Below are 23,018 nucleotides of genomic sequence, written 5' to 3'. Positions count from 1 at the left end.
GGAATTAGGTGTAGGTGCTGACACTGGCTTTCTTTAGTGAACTGAAGGGAGAAGGGATGGGCCAGCTGTTTTCTGCTTCAGGATTTCTCCACTGTCACTGATCAAATCTCTATACACCCTCGAAAACATTTTCCACCTTCAGGAAAAGATTTCACGTGAGAAGACCTATTGTCAAGCAACTATAAAAGTGAAGTCATCCTGAGATGCATTTTTTTTTTTTTGCGCTACGCGGGCCTCTCACTGTTGTGGCTTCTCCCGTTGCGGAGCACAGGCTCCGGACGCGCAGTCTCAGTGGCCATGGCTCACGGGCCCAGCTGCTCCACGGCATGTGGGATCTTCCCGGACCGGGGCACGAACCCGTGTCCCTTGCATCGGCAGGCAGACTCTCAACGACTGCGCCACCAGGGAAGCCCCCTGAAATGCGTTTTTTAAACGTAGAAATATCACTTCTTGCTACACCTAAGACATATGTTTCCCAGGACAGTGGGGACACTAATTTTCGAGGCACCCAGAGTATTTGCTTGGAAGACACGAAAGACACTTGGAAGTCACATTTGTTGATATTAATATTCTTAAACCATTCTCAACTCCTCTGTGTGTGTATGTGTTTTGACAATATTTTAGGTGATAATATGGTGACATTTTAAGTATTTCTAGGGAAAAACAATTATTTTCTATGGCTAAGTGATATTTAAATCATTAAAAGGACATAAGAGTATGTGTCATCATGAGAGATTATCTGAATCAGGTTCCTAAAAGGATTCAAATGCTTGAGCTAACAAGCACACACTTCCAAGAAGGCAAGATAAGCAGCCAAGCTTTCCGCTGTCACAGAACCCAGGAGAAACCACAGTCTAAAGCAATGTGGAAAGAAAGTCATATAAAAGTACAGATCTGTTGGGAATGCTGCCTTCTTTGGGAGGAAGAATTTTCTTTCCATCATTTGTTTATTTTGAGAGTACTCTAGGACAATTTAAGAGGCACGGGATTTGCCTTTTAGTAGCAAAGATAGATGACTTGAAAAAAAAAAGGTGAAGTAAAATTGCAGCAAAAGAAAATATACACAGATCAAAGAAAAAAGTTAAGTAAAAGAGACAAAGTATGAAGAAAAGGAGTAAAACTAAAATTATTTACCAGGGAACAACAGGAGGGAGTGTAGAAAGTCCTTGAATTTAAAAGAAAGTTCTAATTCTGAGATATTTACTGTTCCTGATGTTCAAGTTGTTTTCATGTATGAAAACAGAGTCATATTATAGCATTCAATGTCTATTTTAAGTGCTTTTTAAAATAGCCTACATACAAATATATACAGCCTTTGCTTTAAAACATTTATTTCTGTCATCTTGGTAGTATTTAGATACAAACCTTTATTCTTTCGGCATAGCCCACTTCAGTGCTTATTTATTCCCTGTATTATGTTGTAATGCAATTAATAGTAACAAAACATGTGTTTCCCTTTTGGCACTGCTGAGGATACAAATAAATAATTTCTTAGAGGAATTTACAATCTAGCTGAGGAATCCACATATCATAACTTTGTAAAAGGATTTCTAGTGATAGGGCAGTTATAAGTGGCAAATTAGTAGCACAAATAATAATCAGCAAGTTAGTGGAACAAAGGGAGAGAGAGAACAGTCTCAGTTTATCTGATGCTGTCAAACAAACCACTTCAGAATTTAGCGCCCTGAAAGCACAAGCTTTTTATTTGTTCATACTGGCAATTTGGGATGGACTTAGCTGAGGCTCTTTTCCTGGTCTCTCCTGGGGTTACTCATGTGTCCACAGACATCTAGGGCCTCAGCTGGGGCTGCATTGTCCAGGTGGCCCCCTGCCTATGTCTGGTGGTTGGTGCTGGTTGTTGGGGGGTCCATGTGTCTCCAGCAGGATAGCCTTGGTTTCTTCACATAATGACAGTGTTCAAGCAGGACATGAGTGGAGGGTGGAAATGGCCTCAGGTGAGGCCAAAGCTTGAAATTTGCACATTGTCAGTTTCACTGCTTTCTACAGGGCAAAGCAAGTTACCAGGCCAGTTCACATTCAACGGTTGGAAAAATGGACACCATCTCTCTCTCTCTCTCTCTCTCTTTTTTTTTTTTTTTTGGTACGCGAGCCTCTCACTGCTGTGGCCTCTCCTGTTGCGGAGCACAGGCTCCGGATGCACAGGCCCAGCGGCCATGGCTCAAGGGCCCAGCCACTCTGCGGCATGTGAGATATTCCCGGACAAGGGCAGGAACCCGTGTCCCCTGCATCGGCAGGCGGACTCTCAACCACTGCGCCACCAGGGAAGCCCCCTGGACTCCATCTCTTGATGGAAAGAGCTACAAAGAATTTGTACCCATTTTTAATCCATCGTATCTCTAACCCTGATTTTTCTTATGAACTCAAAGTCTATAGACTATCCATTGAATAAGTTGACTTTGATTTCTTATTGATTTCTCAAAGTCAAAAATACTCCAAATCAAAAAGATTAACCTTTTGACTTGTCCTTGCTTACTGGCATCCCCCGCTACCATGTCAACTAAACCAGAAAATCTGAAGTTAGTTTGAGGCTTCTTTCCTCTTCACTCTCATTCACTAGACTCTTGTAATCCCCACAAAGTTTATTTTAGAAATTTATTTCCTTTATTCTTATGCTATATTCTAGTCCATTTCTTTATCAGCCCTAGTTTGAAATGACCTGACTTTTCTCTCTGTTTCCAGTCTGACCAAATTCCAACCAATCCTTTGTACTTTCATGGTTATCCTTCTAAAACAAAGCTTTGATTCTGTCACTCAGGTTCTTAAAATGTCTTCAATGACATTCCATTGTTTTAGAATATAATTATACTCCTCAGCATAAATAACAATCTGTCCCAAATGCTTTACTGCCTCATCTTTTACACTCTTTCCAGCCCCTGCCTCTCTGGTCACTCTCATAGTTTAAGTGTTCTACTTATCTGCTATTCCCTAAATGTTATTCCCAATTTCAAACCTGCTTTGCTCCAGAGTTGCCTTTATTTAGAATAAATTCTCTCTTCTCTCACATCTGGCTGTCTAACTCATTCTCATCCTTCCAGGCTGAGCACTAAAAAATCACTTTCTGTAAAAAATTCTTCTAACTCCTTCAGGAAGAGTCATGTTTCAGTCCTCTACTCTGATCAGATTTTGACCTACCACTAACAAATTACACATACTGAAGTCATTTCTCTCTTTGTAGGCTTTTTAGAGTATGAGCTTTTTGAAGGTAGAAAAATTTGTTTCTATGTTACCAGTGTTTACTGAAGAATGTGATAGATAAATTAAGAATGTTCAGTAAATGCTAACGGGTTAAAAGGAAAGTGATGACAGACATAGAGGACAGACTGTTTGTTGCCAAGGGAGAGGTGGGGTAGGAGAAGGATGGATTGGGAGTTTGGGACTAGCAGACGCAAACTAGTATATATAGGATGGATAAACAACAAGATCCTACTATATAGCACAGGAACTATATTCAATATCCTTTGATAAAGCATAATGGAAAAGAATATGAAAGAGTATATATATATATGTATATATATATATATATATATATATATATATACATATATATATATATAACTGAATCGCTTTGCTGTACAGCAGAAATTAACACAACATTGTAAATCAACTATACTTCAATTTTTTAAAAAAGTGATGAGCCTAGGTCAAAAAGGATGATACAGAGCAGTGGTGTTTTTCATGCTTTTTTGAGCATAAATTATAGTAAATCTTACATTTAACTTTATGACCTAGTACACACACACTCACACACGTGCACTTTTACATATACTTAAATGTATATAAATAGTACTTACCCTCACTCTGTCCTATAAACTCTAATATTTCCTATTGTTTCTCTTATATTCTATTTTATCTTTTAAAATACAGATCCCTATTCACTAAATTGAATGATTAATTAAATGGCCCAAAAATGTCTCAGTGTTTAAAAACTACTAGTGTAAGGCACCAAAAACATAGTTTACTGTTGCGTGAATTTGCCTAAGGCTGATCCTGGTGGTCTCTTAAATAAACCTGAAATGTCTAATACATTCAAAAGCTTCTTTATTGAAATTCCCTGGATGCTGGAGATTACATTTAAAAATTGTGGCTCAAAGTTGCTTAAAGTTTTATGAACTAACAGATCTTGTAAAAGAAAAGAATTAACTTGCCAGGCATATTATTGAAAATTGAGTCATATCTTTAATCATTCATAAGAACCTTTCACACTGTAAACAATTTTGGTGATAAACAAAACAGGATAGAGTTTAGATTTACCTTAAGTACTGAAAATATATTGCCCTTAAGTTGTAGCTAATTCAAACAAACAATGATTAAAGTACTTTCATCTTTCGCATTTTTCATATCTTATCATCTCTTAAGGAATTGTTGCCTTGAAATCTCAACATTAGATTTTGAAAACGAAGCTTACTTTTTTTATGTAAGGGCACAAAATATGTCTCTAAAAAAAAGGTACTTTTAAATCTAATTTTACATCAATTGAATTTATATTATATTAATAATGACTAATATTATTGAGCATTTACCACAAATTAACTCATTTAATATATAATAGAATATTTCAATAAAATATTTCAATAAAATTATTTAGCATTGCTGTAATCTTTTTAAGTATAACTATTTTATCCTCAATTTTTCATGGATACTTGTTTTTACATGGTCAGCTTCTTTTCAAATCTAAATTATAAATAAAATAGATGACCCTATTTAACCTATAAGTACATTTCTGAACATTCAAGCTTCTTTCTAAAATACATTTAATGACATTTAGAAGAAACTGCATATATTGGCCTTATTATCACTAAAATCCCTTTACTGTATGTGGAGATTCAATATTCTTAAATTTAGTCTATATTAATACAGCCTTAGGTTCCTCATTTGAGATATTAAAATAATTGACATAGACCTACTTTAAGAAGAGTGATATGCTTCCCTATTAGAGTAATCAATAATGCATCATTAATGTAATGAATATCTAGCTTTCAGTAACTGTTCCAATTTTGTCAGATTTGCTTCTATATACTTTCAGAAATATAAATGAACATGTAATGATAAAAGTGACATCATGTAACCTGTACCTATTTTTCTCTTTCATTTGTAAGGCAGATGGACAGCCCAGAACTACAGCCAATTCTGGGGAATGACTTTGGAGGAGGGTTTCAAATATCGCCTTGGCACCCTGCCACCCAGCCCCTTGCTTCTGAGTATGAATGAAGTGGCAGTAAGTATCCTCTTTGTTTGACTCATGTATGTGTGTGTTTCTATAAGTGTGTTCATAGGTGCATATAAAGCAATTTTAAATAACTAAAATAGTGAGTTTTGTGCTTTCTGAGATAATTTTGTCATATAAATTAAAAAAACCTTTCCCCAAAATGGTTGTTACATCCCCCCAAATTTTCATGTGGACTTTGAAAGTTCACTAATATTAATTAGATATAGTTTCCTCTCTTCAGGAATGATTGTGTTCATTTACATTGCTAACCATTGCAGAGAAATTCATGTTTCTGATGATTGGCTTTCAGGTGACCAAATGCTTAAGCAAGTCATTAGTTGTCCTTATTTTTCATTTTCTAAGTAAACTTAGTTATTTAGTGAATTCATCAAAACAGAGTTTTGATAACTCTTGGGTACTCCATTATGAAATGAAGATAAAATAAATGCCAGTAACTGCAGACAGGTATGCTATGATGACTAGCAGAAGTTTATCCTCAAAAATCCTCACATTTTCCATTTAAAGAACACCTTCAAATTTCCCTGATGAGCTGGAAAACTCCTTCATGAAATTGCCATGTTTCATAACACCCTCATGTTTCTAATACTATTGTATTGGTTTTCCCTTTCATTTTCAAGAGGAGTTATCTTCTGATAATAGGTACCTTGCATAAAGAATCTTCCACCTGTCTAGTTATCACAGATGTCTAACTTAGAGCTGCAGTTTTACCATCCCATTTGTGGTGTCTCTCAGTTGAGATTTTGATTGCATTCAAGGCCTGCTACAAATGCCCAAGGCATTTGTATCATTTTTTTTTTTTAGATTCCACATATAAGTGATATCATATGATGTTTGTATTTCTCTGTCTGACTTACTTCAGAAACAAACTTTTGGTTACCAAAGGGGAAGGGTGGGAGGGAGGAATAAATTAGGAGTTTGGGATTAACATATACACACTACTATATACAAAATAGATTATCAACAAAGACCTACTCTATAGCACAGGGAACTATACTCAGTATTCTGTAATAACCTATATAGGAAAGAATCTGAAAAAGAATGGATATATGTATATGGATAAGTGAATCACTTTGCTGTATACCTGAAACTAACACAGCACTGTAAATTAACTATACTCCAATATAAAATAAAAATTAAATTAAAAAAATGTCCAGGGCAGAGAGGGGTTCCCTGGCTGCTGGAGAACTGGCTCTTCCCTCTACAATGAATATTCCCGGAAGCTCTCAGAATCTCAGAGCAAGCAGGGCTGTTGTTTATGCTGTTGGATGAGTTGTAGATCCATAAGTTCCTCATTAAATGTTCAATGCGCTTTGCTTTCGAAAGATGTAATCCCCTGACTTATTATTCTAGTTCAAATTCCAGTAGCAGGACCTGCTAAATTATAACTAGTATCATAAAAGATCATAACAGCTGCCATGTATTGCGTAGTTGTGTGCCAAACACTCTTATCAGCACTTTCATACATTATCTCATCTAATTCCCAGCTTGATGTAGTGGGCACTGTAATTCTCCACATTTTAAAGACAAGAACATTGACATAGAGAGAGGCCAAGTCACATGGAGATGGAGAGGAGAGAAAAACCACCATATAATTACTTAAATGGCAGAGCCAGGACTTTAAAAGATCTGCCCCCAAATGGTTCCTAGACTTCTGGTATAATCAGTTAGCTTTGGCCAGTTCAGGTTCAAAACAGCAAAAAGTCTTGGAGCCAGAACTAACTTTATGAAATGATCAGCTTAGATATATTTTTGGATTTTTTCCACAATCATTAAGACATAACATCTTTAGAGGTGTGGCTTAGATTCGTGACTTACTTATAAGATCAACTGGAAAAGAGTTATTTTTTCTGGCTGTTTTCTTTTTCAATTTTGTCCTTATCTATCTGGAAAAAAAGAGGCAGAAGTGTTTAGGAAAATAATAAATTCAGCCTGTTTATAAGGATTACTCTTTCTCTTGATTTTAGTGAGGGTCCCAGTTAGCCAAATACAGATTTGGGTGTCAATATACATTTTTTCTTGATTCTTTCTAACATTTTCTTTTGAAGCTTTATTTTTTGCAATTTAGAGTATTTTATATTATAGAGAAAATGAGGTATGTTTCTTTCCCAAATTGCCACTCACTGTAGCATAGAAAAAGGCAATTTAATTCTAAATCATTTATTGGCTCCTAGGGATTTGTTTGCATAAAAGTGACTATGGTGATATTTAAATGAAAAATCTTAATGATTAGTACTATGGGAGAATTTAAATTACCTAGTGCTATGAATTAATGTAATAAAGTAGCTAAGTAATTCCAGGAAAGCAATAAGGAAAATTTGGCTGATCTATAAGAGTTCTGTTACCCACAAGGACATAGCTTCCCATTTCTAGGGCACAGTAGCTTGAGGGCTGAGGTCCTTTCAAAAAGTTTCTGAGGGCTTCCCTGGTGGCGCAGTGGTTGAGAGTCTGCCTGTTGATGCAGGGGATGCGGGTCCGTGCCCCGGTCCGGGAAGATCCCACGTGCCGCGGAGCGGCTGGGCCCATGAACCATGGCCGCTGAGCCTGCGCATCCGGAGCCTGTGCTCCACAACGGGAGAGGCCACAACAGTGAGAGGCCTGCGTACCGCAAAAAAAAAAAAAAAAAAAAATTCTGAGCGTTGGAGTTGTCCTAATACCTGGTCAGATATCAGAAAATCAGAAACACAACAAGAACTTCAATGAAGAATGTGGGGTCTATATGAACTAAGTTAAACTGGTAGCCACAGGAAAAGCTTAAAAAATAGATTAATCCTTTGCCTGTTGACTACATAGAAAATACCCTCAATACATCAAATTGCCTCTGAATAGTGAAAATGAATTCTTTTGTGTGGGTATGCCTCTGGATAACTCCCCTTACCCCCAACTTTTCCCCAATTTTTAAAAATACCATTTTCAACATAGGATGGTATATATATACACTTAGGGTAGGCAGTTGCCAACAGTGGGAATGATTTTTCTGAGAAAATTCATTGCATCCCCAGCCTAAAACATCTCCCTTTCCTTGAGCACATTACCTGGATGAGAACTGAGATTCACCAAATTCTTTATCTTGGGTAGGAAAGATGAGCCATGAGTCATTCCCAGTTCCTGGGAAAGCTCTCCTCTAGCTGGTTTCCTGGCTACATTGCTTGACTTCAGTCACTAGTCCCATAATGTGTCTGCTGAACATACATTAGAAGAATATCAACAGGTCTTATACAAAGAGTTCCATGATTATATAAATATGAAAAAATCTATTTAATCTGGATGAATTAGTTCAATTCAAATGATTTTTTTGTGGAGTGTGATTCATAAAAATGAGGAATAGAAATATGTTGATCATGGGGCTTCCCTGGTGGCACAGTGGTTGAGAGTCCGCCTGCTGATGCAGGGGACACGGGTTCGTGCCCCGGTCCGGGAAGGTCCCACATGCTGCAGAGCGGCTGGGACTGTGAGCCATGGCCACTGAGCCTGTGCGTCTGGTGCCTGTGCTCCTCAAGGGGAGAGGCCACAACAGTGAGAGGCCCGCGTACCGAAAAAAAAAAAAAAGTTGATCATGGGAGATTAGAAAAAAACTAACAAGGATTTTGGGAGCCTTTCCTGGATGGCAGTCCTATGTGAGGGTGGACAAAAGGAAATGAAAACTTACTGTTTTCTCTGGGTACAAGCAGACTGGATGAGAGGAAGTGAGAAAAAGGGAAAGAAAGAAGGCCAAGAGGGTCCTGCCTAGACCATGCAGCTCCTTGTTTTGTATGAAGATTCGCTTCACCCACTTTAAAATTATGTCTAGTGTCAGGTCAAAAATGTCAGCTGATCAATCTTTGCCTAACTTTTTCCTAAAAGTGTTTTATTGAGATTGTTCAAAGCAATGCCTTGATTGGACAGCTTTGTTCCAAATTGTTGTACACTAAAAACGTTAAGAATGATTAGACGATTCTCAGTCAGTCCATTGAGACTGTGTATTTGCTTGCATAGATTCACCACGGGACTAATGTAGCTCCCTACAGGAACTTTAAATTCTGCCACTTGAGCTTCTTGTCTCCTTATGGTACAAAACAGGTGATTACACGGTTAAAATCTTATTTCAATATTTCTCAACATTTGTGCCATGGGCCACCAATCCTGCAAGATTTGGAATAAAGTTGTCCCATCTGTGGTCAAACACATTTGTGAAATGGTGTATTGTATCTTTCTTCCGAAGAAGCACACTATTCATTAGTATATTGAGGACACTGAGAACTCTTCCTCCATTGTCCTTTTTTTCCACCCAGTGTTTCCTAAACTCATGTCATCAGAGAACTTTTTCTTCTTTGTTTGTTTATAATGACTGTTAATACTTCCCAAGATTTAGATTCCACAGAACACACTTTAGTTGCTGCTAACATAAGCTAAAATATTGAAAGAAAAGTGCTGGAGAAAGTATATTCAGGGGTAAAACAGAACTTAATGTCTCAGAAAGAAAACAATTATTATGACTGTATGCAAAATTGGCATGGGCTGAGGTCCTTTGGAGCCAGCAGAAGCATCACAGTTGAAGTTTGTTAATAGGCACAGGTAGGCAGTGCGTTTAGTCATGTGGCCCCGTTTCACATACCGAGATGGACATGAGCTCTGCATCCTGTGTGCTTGGCTCTTAGTCTGGCTGAAATGATTGTAGCAGTGGCACCCACTTCACAGGGCTGTAAGAAGTCCATGAAATGATGAATAAGGAGTGTTTTAGCACACAGACTATATAGTAGAGCATTAATGAAATGTTATATAATATACAAAGTGGTTCTTTCTCCCTTGGATTAAGCTTGGGAGACTAGCAAGTTTCTGAAACAGGTAAATTTTGTAAGAGCTAAATTACCCAGGACTTCATCATTTGGAGCATTTTCTTTCATGAAGAAAGGTGTAACTCTGGGTTTATTGGCCCTGACGGAGATTATATATTTTTGGTAACCTGAAAGTTCTTCTACTATGTACCTAAATCAAATCAAATCAAATCAAATCAAATCATGTCAAATCAAATCTAATCAAAGCAACAATTCTGTACCTGATTGTTTTTCCAGGCATTTAAATTTGGGGGATAACTTCAAGAGGCTTCCCTGTGTTATATTATAAATATTGCAAATGTTTTGAATAAAACATACTATTTTCAAACAGAGATAGGGAAATTCAGAGTTCATTTTTCTACTTGGCTTAGTTAAAAGATATGTTTTTAATAGTTTTGCTGTTCATTTCTCAGGGAAAACAGTAAATTTAACAAAGCTATTACAGATAAATATCGCATCTTAGGTGGAGTTATCAATATTTAGAAATTATTAAAACATTAAGAAGGCTTGTATAGCATTTAAAACCTGTAGCTTTATTATATTATACAGTGTCAGATTGATGTATGTAAAAATGTTCTAAATTTTTTTTTGTCAGCCTCACATTTACTAGTACATCTTTTCCCAGTCACCAGTACAGATGATTTTAGTGTGTCTAAGTTGGCATTACCAACAAAGAAAAAATAACATCTTTTTCTATTGTTTGCTGGAAGTTCAAGTAAAATTGTATTTTATGTATTATGTAATAACTTTTAAAACCACTGATTATTGAGATGAGAAAGGGAAATTTATTTCATCATCTGGATACTTTCTCATTATCTAGATAAGACACAGTATTTGATTGACTGGATCTATTTCTCTAGGAAGAATATTTTTTTCCTCTCTGAAATATATTTTAGTGATAGTAAGTACTGTGGGATGAAAGGTACCTTTGGAAAAAATCAGAGTGACTACTACCAATTTTTGTTTTTACTTGTCATAGGTTATTGAAATTTTTATTTAATTAGTTTTTATTTAATTATTTAATTAAAGTTTAATTTAATTAACTAACCTACCTGAACAAACATCTACTTAATATCAATAATGTGTGTCACCCATGTAAAGCATCTTGTAGAACCAAAACACTGATTAGAAAAGTTTAAAAATACAGTTCTATACTTATATTCTTAATATAATATTGAACAAAAATGACTATTCTTTTCCATAAAATTGATGCTTAGCTCCACACATATGAACATGAGGCAAATGGCATCAGGCTTTTATAATAATTGTATAGCATACAGTAGGCACCAGGGATGCTGCAAAAGAGCATCACAGCCAGATGTTATGGTGGATTCTGTTTAAGTACATCCTTCCCTCAGCTCATTTCAGAATCTCCTCTGCTCAGGGGGTAAAGAACCAGGGACAGAATCGTTTGTCTCTGAATTAAGAGTCTTAAAATTCAAATAGCATTGAAGCATTTCCTCATGTCTCCTCCAGGCTCTCTCCTTTCTTTCTCTCCTTCTCCAAATAGAACCTCAAACCCTTCAGCAAACTTTAGGAAATATGCACTGGCCTCACTCCTTATCCAGTTGAACTTGTGGCAGAATGAATGTCTCATCTGTCAAATCGGTTTCTGAGTTGTCAGTTTATTTTCTTTACTAAAGTCTGATGCATAGCACTGTGATGTAATTGAGCATGCCTTGACCAATGCCATGGGGCTGAATTGATCACTACAGGACATATCTTCAAAAAGAATTGTGAAAATTCACTTTTTCCCTTCTCTGGGAACAAAAATTTGGGGCTGTTAAAAGGTAGATTCCTGAGGTGATTTGGTGTGTTGATATAAGGAGCCTGTGTGTTGATATCTGTTCACCAGTGCCGAATCGAAATGCAGAGACAGAGTTCTGGGTGAAGTAGAAAAAAATAGCTTCATTGCTTTGCCAGGCAAAGGGGGCCACAGCAGGTTAATGCCCTCAGAACCATGTGTCCCGCCCTGGAGGGGGTAGTGAGGAGTCTTACAGTGTTCAAGCAGCAGGGCATGGTCAGCTTGTAGACATTCTTCTGATTGGTTGGTGGTGAGGTAATTGGGAGTCAGCATCATCAACCTTCTGGCTCCAACCGGTCTGGAGTCTAAGTGCTTGTGGGCAGCATACAGTTAACTTCTTCCACTTGGTAAGGGTTTCAGTATCTGCAGAACAGCTCAAAGGACATGGCTCAGAATATTATCTATAGTCCTTGAGAAAGAACTAAAGGTCCTTGACTTAGTTTAATGGTTAAAGTATTCTTATTTTGTCTTACTTGACTGTTTCCCTTTCTTTCTGCATTTTCTCACTTCTCTGATTAAATTTATTCTTTGAGTAAAGTTTTTCTACAGACAAAAGGCAGGCAGAGGACATGGGTGTGGGTCTGTTTTGGAAGGCCTCATATGGTCTGGCTTGGTTACATGGACTCCCCAAATTTGGGTCTATCTAGTCCATACTATGGTTCTTGCCAAAATGCATTCCATGAAACACTAGTTCTCTGATCTGCTTCACAATAAAACTGATTTGAAATCAAAGGAACATAAGTAAAATACTTTGCATTGGGTCATGCACATTAAAAATCACAAACATTACCTTCGTTTCTTAGAGACTCTCAGCAGCACTTAGGTAGTTTATAAAAACTACTGCATTGAGGACAAAAATCTATTTAATTGTTAAATCCAGTTTCTCAGAACTGTTTGATTAATCAGCTCCTCCTTTTGTAATTATCTATTACAATTTCTCAGAACTAGTGTTCTAAGGAAGTCGTTTTAGGAAATACCAGTTCATCAATCTCCAGAGGCACATTTCTTCACTTTTTTAAAAATCTGAAATTGGGAGGCTTCTTACATTTGATGATGTCCTGGGTTCAGTGAAATATGGTATTACCCTAACATAGCATCTTTCTTTTTTTTTTTTCTTTTGGGATTTTTTTTAACATCTTTATTGGAGTATAATTGCTTTAAAATGGTGTGCTAGTTTCTGCTTTATAACAAAGTGAATCAGTTATACATATACATATGTTCCCATATCACTTCCCTCTTGCAACTCCCTCCCTCCCACCCTCCCTATCCCACCCCTCTAGGTGGTCACAAAGCACCGAGCTGATCTCCCTGTGCTATGCCGCTGCTTCCCACTAGCTATCTATTTTACATTTAGTAGTGTATATATAAGTCCATGCCACTCTCTCACTCTGTCACAGCTTACCACCTTTCCCCCTCCCCATATCCTCAAGTCCATTCTCTAGTAGGTCTGTGTCTTTATTCCTGTCTTACCCCTAAGTTCTTCATGACATTTTTTCTTAAATTCCATATATGTGTTTTAGCATATGGTATTTGTCTTTCTCTTTCTGACTTACTTCACTCTGTATGACAGACTCTAGGTCTATCCAGCTCATTACAAATAGCTCAGTTTCGTTTCTTTTTATGGCTGAGTAATATTCCATTGTACATATGTGCCACATCTTCTTTATCCATTCATCTGATGATGGACACTTAGGTTGTTTCCATCTCTGGGCTATTGTAAATAGAGCTGCAGTGAACATTCTGGTACATGACTCTTTTTGAATTATGGTTTTCTCAGGGTATATGCCCAGTAGTGGGATTGCTGGGTCATATGGTAGTTCTATTTGTAGTTTTTTAAGGAACCTCCATACCGTTCTCCATAGTGGCTGTACCAATTCACATTCCCACGAGCAGTGAAAGAGTGTTCCCTGTTCTCCACACCCTCTCCAGCATTTATTGTTTCTAGATTTTTTGATGATGGCCATTCTGACCAGTGTGAGCTGATATCTCATTGTAGTTTTGATTTGCATTTCCCTAATGATTAATGATGTTGAGCATCCTTTCATGTGTTTGTTGGCAGTCTGTATATCTTCTTTGGAGAAATGTCTATTTGGGTCTTTGGCCCATTTTTGGATTGGGTTGTTTGTTTTTTTGTTATTGAGCTGCATGTGCTGCTTGTAAATTTTGGAGATTAATCCTTTGTCAGTTGCTTCATTTGCAAATATTTTCTCCCATCCTGAGGGTTGTCTTTTGGTCTAGTTTATGGTTTCCTTTGCCATGCAAAAGCTTTGCAGTTTCATTAGGTCCCATTTGTTTTTTTTTTTTTTGTTTTTATTTCCATTTCTCTAGGAGGTGGGTCAAAAACGATCTTGCTGTGATTATGTCATAGAGTGTTCTGCCTATGTTTTCCTCTAAGAGTTTGATAGTTTCTGGCCTTACACTTAGGTCTTTAATCCATTTTGAGCTTATTTTTGTGTATGGTGTTAGGCAGTGATCTAATCTCATACTTTTACGTGTACCTGTCCAGTTTTCCCAGCATCACATATTGAAGAGGCTGTCCTTGCTCCACTGTACATTCCTGCCTCCTTTATCAAAGATAAGGTGACCACATATGCGTGGGTTTAACTCTGGGCTTTCTATCCTGTTCCATTGATCTATATTTCTGTTTTTGTTCTGGTACCATACTGTCTTGATTACTGTAGCTTTGTAGTATAGTCTGAAGTCAGGGAGCCTGATTACTCCAGCTCCGTTTTTCATTCTCAAGATTGCTTTGGCTATTCTGGGTCTTTGGTGTTTCCATACAAATTGTGGAAATTTTTGTTCTAGTTCTGTGAAAAATGCCAGTGGTAGTTTGATAGAGATTGCATTGAATTGGTAGATTGCTTTGGGTAGTAGAGTCATTTTCACAATGTTGATTCTTCCAATCCAAGAATATGGTATATCTCTCCATGTGTTTGTATCATTTTTAATTTCTTTCATCAGTGTCTTATAATTTTCTGCATATAGATATTTTGTCTCCTTATGTAGGTTTATTCCTAGATATTTTATTCTTTTTGTTGCAATGGTAAATGGGAGGGGTTTATTGATTTCACTTTCAGATTTTTCATCATTAGTGTATAGGAATGCCAGAGATTTCTGTGCAATAATTTTGTATCCTGATATTTTACCAAATTCATTGATTAGCTCTAGTAGTTTTCTGGTAGCATCTTTAGGATTCTCTATGTATAGTATCATGTCACCTGCAAACAGTGACAGGTTTACTTCTTCTTTTCCAATTTGGATTCCTTTTATTTCCTTTTCTTCTCTGATTGCTGTGGCTAAAACTTCAAAAACTAGGTTGAATAAGAGTGGTGAGAGTGGGCAACATTGTCTTCTTCCTGATCTTAGTGGAAATGGTTTCAGTTTTTCACAATGGAGGATGATGTTGGCTGTGGGTTTGTCATATATGGCCTTTATTATGTTGAAGAAAGTTCCCTCTATGCCTACTTTCTGGAGGGTTTTTATCATAAATTGGTGTTGAATTTTGTGGAAAGCTTTCTCTGCATCTATTGAGATGACCATATGGTTTTTCTCCTTTAATTTGTTAATATGGTGTATCATATTAATCGATTTGCATATATTGAAGAATTCTTTTATTCCTGGAATAAACCCCATTTGATTATGGTGTATGATCCTTTTAATATGCACTTGGATTCTGTTTGGTAGTATTTTGTTGAGGATTTTTGCATCTATGTTCATCAGTGATATTGGCATGTAGTTTTCTTTCTTTGTGACATCCTTGTCTGGTTTTGGTAGCGGGGTGATGGTGGCCTCATAGAATGAGTTTGGGAGTGCTCCTCCTTCTGCTATATTTTGGAAGAGTTTGAGAAGAATAGGTGTTAGCTCTTTCCTAATATTTGATAGAATTCACCTGTGAAGACATCTGGTCCTGGGCTTTTGTTTGTTGGAAGATTTTTAATCACAGTTTCAATATCAGTGCTTGTGGCTGGTCTCTTCGCATTTTCTATTTCTTCCTGATTCAGACTTGGCAACTTTTGCAGTTCTAAGAATTTTTCCATTTCTTCCAGGTTGTCCATTTTATTGGCATAGGGTTGCTTGTAGTAATCTCTCATGATCTTTTGTATTTCTGTAGTGTCAGTTGTTACTTCTCCTTTTTCATTTCTAATTCTCTTGATTTGAGTCGTCTCCCTTTTTTTTCTTGATGAGTCTGGCTAATGGTTTATCAATTTTGTTTATCTTCTCAAAGAACCAGCTTTTCATTTTATTGATCTTTGCTATCCTTTCCTTCATTTCTTTTTCATTTATTTCTGATCTTATCTTTATGATTTCTTTCCTTCTGCTAACTTTGGGGTTTTTCTGTTCTTCTTTCTCTAATTGCTTTAGGTGCAAGGTTAGGTTGTTTATTCGAGATGTTTCCTGTTTCTTAAGGTAGGATTGTATTGCTATAAACTTCCTTCTTAGAACTGCTTTTGCTGCATCCCATAGGTTTTGGGTCACCATGTCTCCATTGTCATTCGTTTCTATGTATTTTTTGATTTCCTCTTTGATTTCTTCAGTGATCTCTTGGTTATTTAGTAGTGTATTGTTTAGCCTCCATGTGTTTGTGTTTTTTTACAGATCTTTTCCTGTAATTGATATGTTGTCTCATAGCGTTGTGGTCAGAAAAGATACTTGATACAATTTCAATTTTCTTAAATTTTCCAATGCTTGATTTGTCACCCAAGATATGATCTATCCTGGAGAATATTCCATGAGCACTTGAGAAAAATGTGGTTTCCCTTTCTTTTGGATGGAATGTCCTATAAATATCAATTAAGTCCATCTTGTTTAATGTATCATTTAAAGCTTGTGTTTCCTTATTTATTTTCACTTTGGATGATCTGTCCATTGGTGAAAGTGGGGTGTTAAAGTCCCCTACTATGATTGTGTTACTGTCGATTTCCCCTTTTATGGCTGTTAGTATTTGCCTTATGTATTGAGGTGCTACTATGTTGGGTGCATAAATATTTACAATTGTTATATCTTCTTCTTGGATCGGTCGCTTGATCATTATGTGGTGTTCTTCTTTGTCTCTTCTAATACTCTTTATTTTAAAGTCTATTTTGTCTGATTGAGAATTCCTACTCCAGCTTTCTTTTGGTTTCCATTTGCATGGAATATCTTTTTCCATCCCCTCACTTTCAGTCTGTATGTTTCTCTAGGTCTGAAGTGGGTGTCTTGTAGACAGCATATATATGGGTCTTGTTTTTGTATCCATTCAACCAGTCTGTGTCTTTTAGTTGGAGCATTTATTCCATTTACATTAAGGTATTTATTGATATGTATATTCCTATTCCCATTTTCTTAATTGTTTTGGGTTTGTTATTATAGGTCTTTTCCTTCTGTTGTGTTTCTTGCCTAGAGAAGTTCCTTTAGCATTCGTTGTAAATCTGGTTTGGTGGTGCTGAACTCTCCCAGCTTTTGCTTGTCTGTAAAGTTTTTAATTTTTCCATCAATTCTGAATGAGATCCTTGCTGTGTGGAGTAATCTTGGTTGGAGGTTTTTCTCCTTCATCACTTTAAATATGTCCTGCCACTCCCTTCTGACTTGCAGAGTTTCTGCTGAAAGATCAGCTGTTAACCTTACGGGGATTCCATTGTGTGTTATTTGTTGTTTTTCTCTTGTTGCTTTTAATATGTTTTCTTTGTGTTTAATATTTGACAGTTTGATTAATATGTGTCTTGGCATTTTTTCTCCTTGGTTTTATCCTGTATGGGACTTTCTGTGCTTCCTGGCCTTGATTAACCATTTCCTTTTCCATATTAGGGAAGTTTTCAACTATAATCTCTTCAAATATTTTCTCAGTCCCTTTCTTTTTCTCTTTTTCTTCTGGAACCCCTATAATTCGAATGTTGGTGCATTTAATGTTGTCCCAGAGGTCTCTGAGAGTGTCCTCAGTTCTTTTCATTCTTTTTTTCTTTATTCTGCTCTGCAGTAGTTATTTCCACTATTTTATCTTCCAGGTCACTTATCCGTTCTTCTGCCTCAGTTATTCTGCTATTGATCCCTTCTAGAATATTTTTATTTTCATTTATTGTGTTGTTCATCTTTGCTTGTTTCATCTTAGTTCTTCTGTTCCTTGTTAAATGTTTCTTGCATTTTCTTTATTCTATTTCCAAGATTTTGGATCATCTTTACTATCATTATTCTGAATTCTTTTTCAGATAGACTGCCTATTTCCTCTTCATTTGTTAGGTCTGGTGGGTTTTTATCTTGCTCCTTCATCTGCTGTGTGTTTCCTGCCTTCTCATTTTGCTTATCTTACTGTGTTTGGGGCCTCCTTTTTACAGGCTGCAGGTTCGTAGTTCCCGCTGTTTTTGGTGTCTATCCCCTGTTGGTAAAGTTTGTTCACTGGGTTGTGTAGGCTTCCTGGTGGAGGGGACTAGTGCCTGTGTTCTGGTGGATGAGGCTGGATCTTGTCTTTCTGGTGGGCAGATCCACATCTGGTGGTGTGTTTTGCAGTGCCTGTGGCCTTATTATGTTTTTACGCAGCCTCTCTGCTAATGGGTGGGGTTGTGTTCCTGTCTTGCTAGTTGTTTGGCATAGGGTGTCCAGCACTGTAGCTTGCTGGTTGTTGAGTGAAGCTGGGTGTTGGTGTTGAGATGGAGATCTGTGGGAGATTTTCACCGTTTGATATTATGTGGAGCTGGGAGGTCTCTTGTGGATCAGTGTCCTGAATTTGGCTCTCCCACCTCAGAGGCACAGCACTGACTCCTGGCTGCAGCACCAAGAGCCTTTCATCCACACAGCTCAGAATAAAAGGTAGAAAAAGTAGAAAGAAAGAAAGAAACAGGATAAAAGAAAAGAAAATAAAGTAAGGTAAAATAAAATAAAGTTATTAAAAAAATAATTATAAAGAAAAAAAAATTTTTAAAGTAAAAAAAAAAAAAAAGAAGAAAGAAAAAAACCCCGGACAGATAGAATCCTAGGACAAATGGTGAAAGCAAAGCTATACAGACAAAATCTCACACAGAGGCATACACATACACACTCACAAGAAGAGGAAAAGGGGAAAAAATCATAAATATTGCTCCCAATGTCCACTTCCTCAATTTGGGATGATTTGTTGTCTATTCATGTATTCCACAGATGCAGGGTACATCAAGTTGATTGTGGAGCTTTAACCTGCTGCTTCTGAGACTGCTGGGAGAGATTTCCCTTTCTCTTCTTTGTTCTCACAGCCTCCGGGGCTCAGCTTTGGATTTGGCCCTGCCTCTGCGTGTAGGTCGCCGGAGGGCGTCAGTTCTTAGCTGAGACAGGACAGGGTTAAAGGAGCTGCTGCTTCGTGGGCTCTGGCTCACTCAGGCCAGTGGGAGGGAGGGGTACGGAGTGCAGGATGAGCCTGCGGCAGCAGAGGCCGGCATGACGTTGCACCAGCCTGAGGCACACCGTGCATTCTCCCAGGGATGTTGTCCCTGGATCCCGGGACCCTGGTAGTGGCGGGCTGCACAGGCTCCCCGGAAGGGGGGTTTGAAGAGTGACCTCTGCTCTCACACAGGCTTCTTGGTGGTGGCAGCAGCAGCCTTAGCGTCTCATGCCCGTCTCTGGGTTCCGAGCTCTTAGCCGCAGCTCGCGCCCGTCTCTGGAGCTCCTTTAAGCAGTGCTCTTAATCCCCTCTCCTCACGCACCAGGAAACAAAGAGGGAAGAAAAAGTCTCTTGCTTCTTCCGCAGGTCCAGACTTTTTCCTGGACTCCCTCCCGGCTAGCCGTGGTGCACTAACTCCTTCAAGCTGTGTTCATGCCGCCAGTCCTCTCACTGCGCTCTGACCAAAGCCCGAGCCTCAGCTCCCAGCCCCGGCTGCCCAGGCGGGTGAGCAGACAAGCCTCTCGGGCTGGTGAGTGCTGGTCGGCACCGATCCTCTGTGCGGGAATCTCTCCACTTTGGCCTCTGCACCCCTGTTGCTGTGCTCTCCTCCATGGCTCTGAAGCTTCCCCCCTCCGCCTCCCGCAGTCTCCGCCCATGAAGGGGCTTCTAGTGTGTGGAAACCTTTCCTCCTTCACAGATCCCTCCCACTGGTGCAGGTCCCGTCCCTATTCTTTTGTCTCTGTTTATTCTTTTTTCTTTTGCCCTACCCAGGTACGTGGGGGAGTTTCTTGCCTTTTGGGGGGTCTGAGGTCTTCTGCCAGCATTCAGTAGGTGTTCTGTAGGAGTTTTTCCATGTGTAGGTGTATTTTTGATGCATCTGTGGGGAGGAAGATGATCTCCGCGTCTTACTCTTCCGCCATCTTCCCCCTCTTCCTACCACAGCGTCTTTTTTTTTTTTTTATAAGAAGATGTTGCAGGTAGGAGTTTATTAATTAATTAATTATTATTTTTTTGCTGTCTTGCGTCTTTGTTTCTGTGCAAGGGCTTTCTCTAGTTGTGGCAAGCGGGGGCCACTCTTCATCGCGGTGCGTGGGCCTCTCCCTATCACGGCCTCTCTTGTTGCGGAGCACAGGTTCCAGACGCACAGGCTTAGTAGTTGTGGCTCACGAGCCCAATTGCTCCACGCCATGTGGGTTCCTCCCAGACCAGGGTTCGAACCCACATGCCCTGCATTAGCAGGCAGACTCCCAACCACTGCGCCACCAGGGAAGCCCTACCATAGCATCTTTAATGTCAGTTCTGCGTGCTGTTTTCGCTTTCATTGGGCTCATCAGAGAGTGACAAAAGTCCAAAATGATAGTGACTTAAATAGAAATTGATTTCTTACCAACAAAACTGGAGGTGGGTGGTAGAATTGCACTCCTTGGTGTTGGATACCCAGGCTTCTTCCTCCTTGTTCTATTTTCCAGAGCCTTTATATCCGAGGTCATATAACAGTTCAAGAAGCTGTTGCATGTCCATCTATACCCAAATTCCTGCCAGCAGGAAAATTTTTTAAAAAAGAGTAAAATCAAGTGCCAAACGTCTCTTAAGGAAAAGTTCTCAGAAGCTGCCAGTGACACTTCTGCTTACACTCCATGGGCCAGAATTTAGTAATGTGACCACACCTGGGAGCCAAGGGGGACCAGGAAATATAGTCATTTTTCTGAGCTTGCACGTACTGAGCTAAATTTATCACCATGAATAAAAGGAAAGCTTATTCAAACCAGGAGCTCTGGAGAACTGGCACCACCTGCCATAGCTTGGTCACTGATTATTGATATGTACAAGAAATTAGATTGTTTAAAAAAAACAGTAACTGGCAAATTATCAAAGCATAACTCTTTCAGAGTTAAGACATCAAGGCAAATATTATTGAAGACGAAAAATTCATTTTGCCATTAGCAACCAAAAAGTTAGCCTTTTCCCCGCCAATATCAAGTATCTTAGAAGAAATTTCTTGGTATGCATGGCCACTGACCTTGGATTGTGAAGGTCAGAAGAGAATGATGTTCTCTGTTGCCTTCTTCTGATTCTCAGGTCACTCATTATCCAAGTTTAAGTGGGAGTAAATGCAACTAGGGATGAAGGGAGTGATTCACTGAGTGGATATTGTGTAGATATGGGCTTTTAATAAGAATGTCCTGAATGTCCAGAATTTGATTGGTTTGTTCTCAAGCTGCTCTGTGACTAGGTTTCCAGTACTTTTAGAGATTTTGATTCCATTAAAATGCAGGAATTATTGTAAAAAATTCTCCAGTGTTCACAATTGCATTTAATTCTTACATTTTGTTCACAGTATCTTTAATATCTAAATTGAAATATTAAATCAGGGAGACTATTCAAATTTGACTAATATTAATTTTGAAATAGAATTAGATTATGACTGAAAATTTTCAACATTACAATGGAAATCATTAAAAATGCCCATATGTAATAGTGTAAAACTTTTTAAAATTAAATTTCTATCTTAAGCCACTGTCATTTTGGAATTTTTGTCTCTGTCAGATGACTTGCTTGACTTTTTTACTTTATGAAGCTATCCTTTGACCAAAAAAAAAAAAAAAATCATTTATTGAAGCCAGACTTCTATTACCAATTCCTAAAATCTGTTATTCTGTGGTGTTTACTTTTACTTATAAGCCCTTAAAAACACTCTTACTTTATAGGGGAATGAAATAATTATGGAGTAATGAGATGTAAAATTTGCCCTCAGTTTATTATATCAGATCATCTGGTATCATAACGTAAATAAAAGTGCAAGGTAATATGTGCTTACTGGGCCTCAAATACTATGGGTTTATTTTTAGGAAGCACAATATTAATTAATTGGTAAAAATCATGACAGAGCCAACAGATAAGCTTCATGAATTGATCTTGTTTAGTGGGTTGGTAAATATATTTTCAATGAATACGGCATTTTGCCTGTTGTTTTTCTATTGCCTTATCTTATGGAGAAGGATTATCCATTCATAGATTTTTATTTTTAAGCAATAAATCATAAGGAAACAAATGCATGCTGTCATTATAATTTAATTTAATGTGCCTTTGTGGGGAAAATGATATTTTAAAGTGATGAAATCTAACAGCTAGATATGTATCTCCTCATTATTATCAAATATTTATGGAATACCTCCATGTGCAAAGTTCTCTGGTCAACTTTGGAATGGGGACATCAGATTCTGAATAGCTTAATCCTGATGAGATCAGTTTGAAGTCATAGTTATATCTTTACTGCTTCCACAGAGCAGAAGGGAAATATCCTAGTTCTGCTATTAAATTAGAATTATAAAGTGATAAATTAAAATAACAGTGACACTCTAGCTATTTTTCTGGAACATGAGGCAACTTAATACTATAAATTCCTAAAAGCACACTGATTAGCCAATAATAATACAATTGGAAAATATGAGTAATGTATAGGGTATGTGTATCTCTGTCCCAGGTAGAAAGGCTCCTTTGGAGAATTAGTCTATGTTTCTGAAACTATCTACTCAGAGCAGTAAATTTATTCTGCTCCAATTCTATGGCCAATCTAATGGCACAGGAATCTAAAATCACCTGAATTTCTAGGATTTCTGTGATACTGTTATTTAAGTTATCATGTAGATACTCTACCATGATCTACTTAAAGATCTGGCACTTTTCTTCCATCACCTAAATAGCAGTGTTTTTAGTAATGAAACTCAGGGTTTAATCACTTTCTTATCAGATGATAATAGTTTTTTGAATCAAAACTGAACTCTTTTATTGAAATTCAAATTTATAAATATTTTGGATGAATATCTTTTC

The 23,018-nt window shown here is 37.7% G+C and overlaps 1 protein-coding gene across 1 annotated transcript in view; it reads left to right on the top strand.

Annotated features, from left to right (window-relative positions):
• TINAG (tubulointerstitial nephritis antigen) overlaps window positions 1-23,018 on the top strand; it is a gene marked incomplete at its 5' end in the record, with an annotated part of 94,831 nt that overhangs the window by 11,300 nt on the left and 60,513 nt on the right. The window contains one exon of the mRNA XM_082638288.1: window positions 5,122-5,236. Coding sequence (XP_082494414.1) covers window positions 5,122-5,236 — 115 coding nt within the window. The remainder of the gene's footprint in view (window positions 1-5,121; window positions 5,237-23,018) is intronic.

This window comes from Mesoplodon mirus (genome assembly GCF_964341445.2).
Source record: "Mesoplodon mirus genome assembly, chromosome: 12".
Classification (NCBI taxonomy): domain Eukaryota; kingdom Metazoa; phylum Chordata; class Mammalia; order Artiodactyla; family Ziphiidae; genus Mesoplodon; species Mesoplodon mirus.
This window is presented reverse-complemented; position numbering and strand designations above follow the sequence as displayed.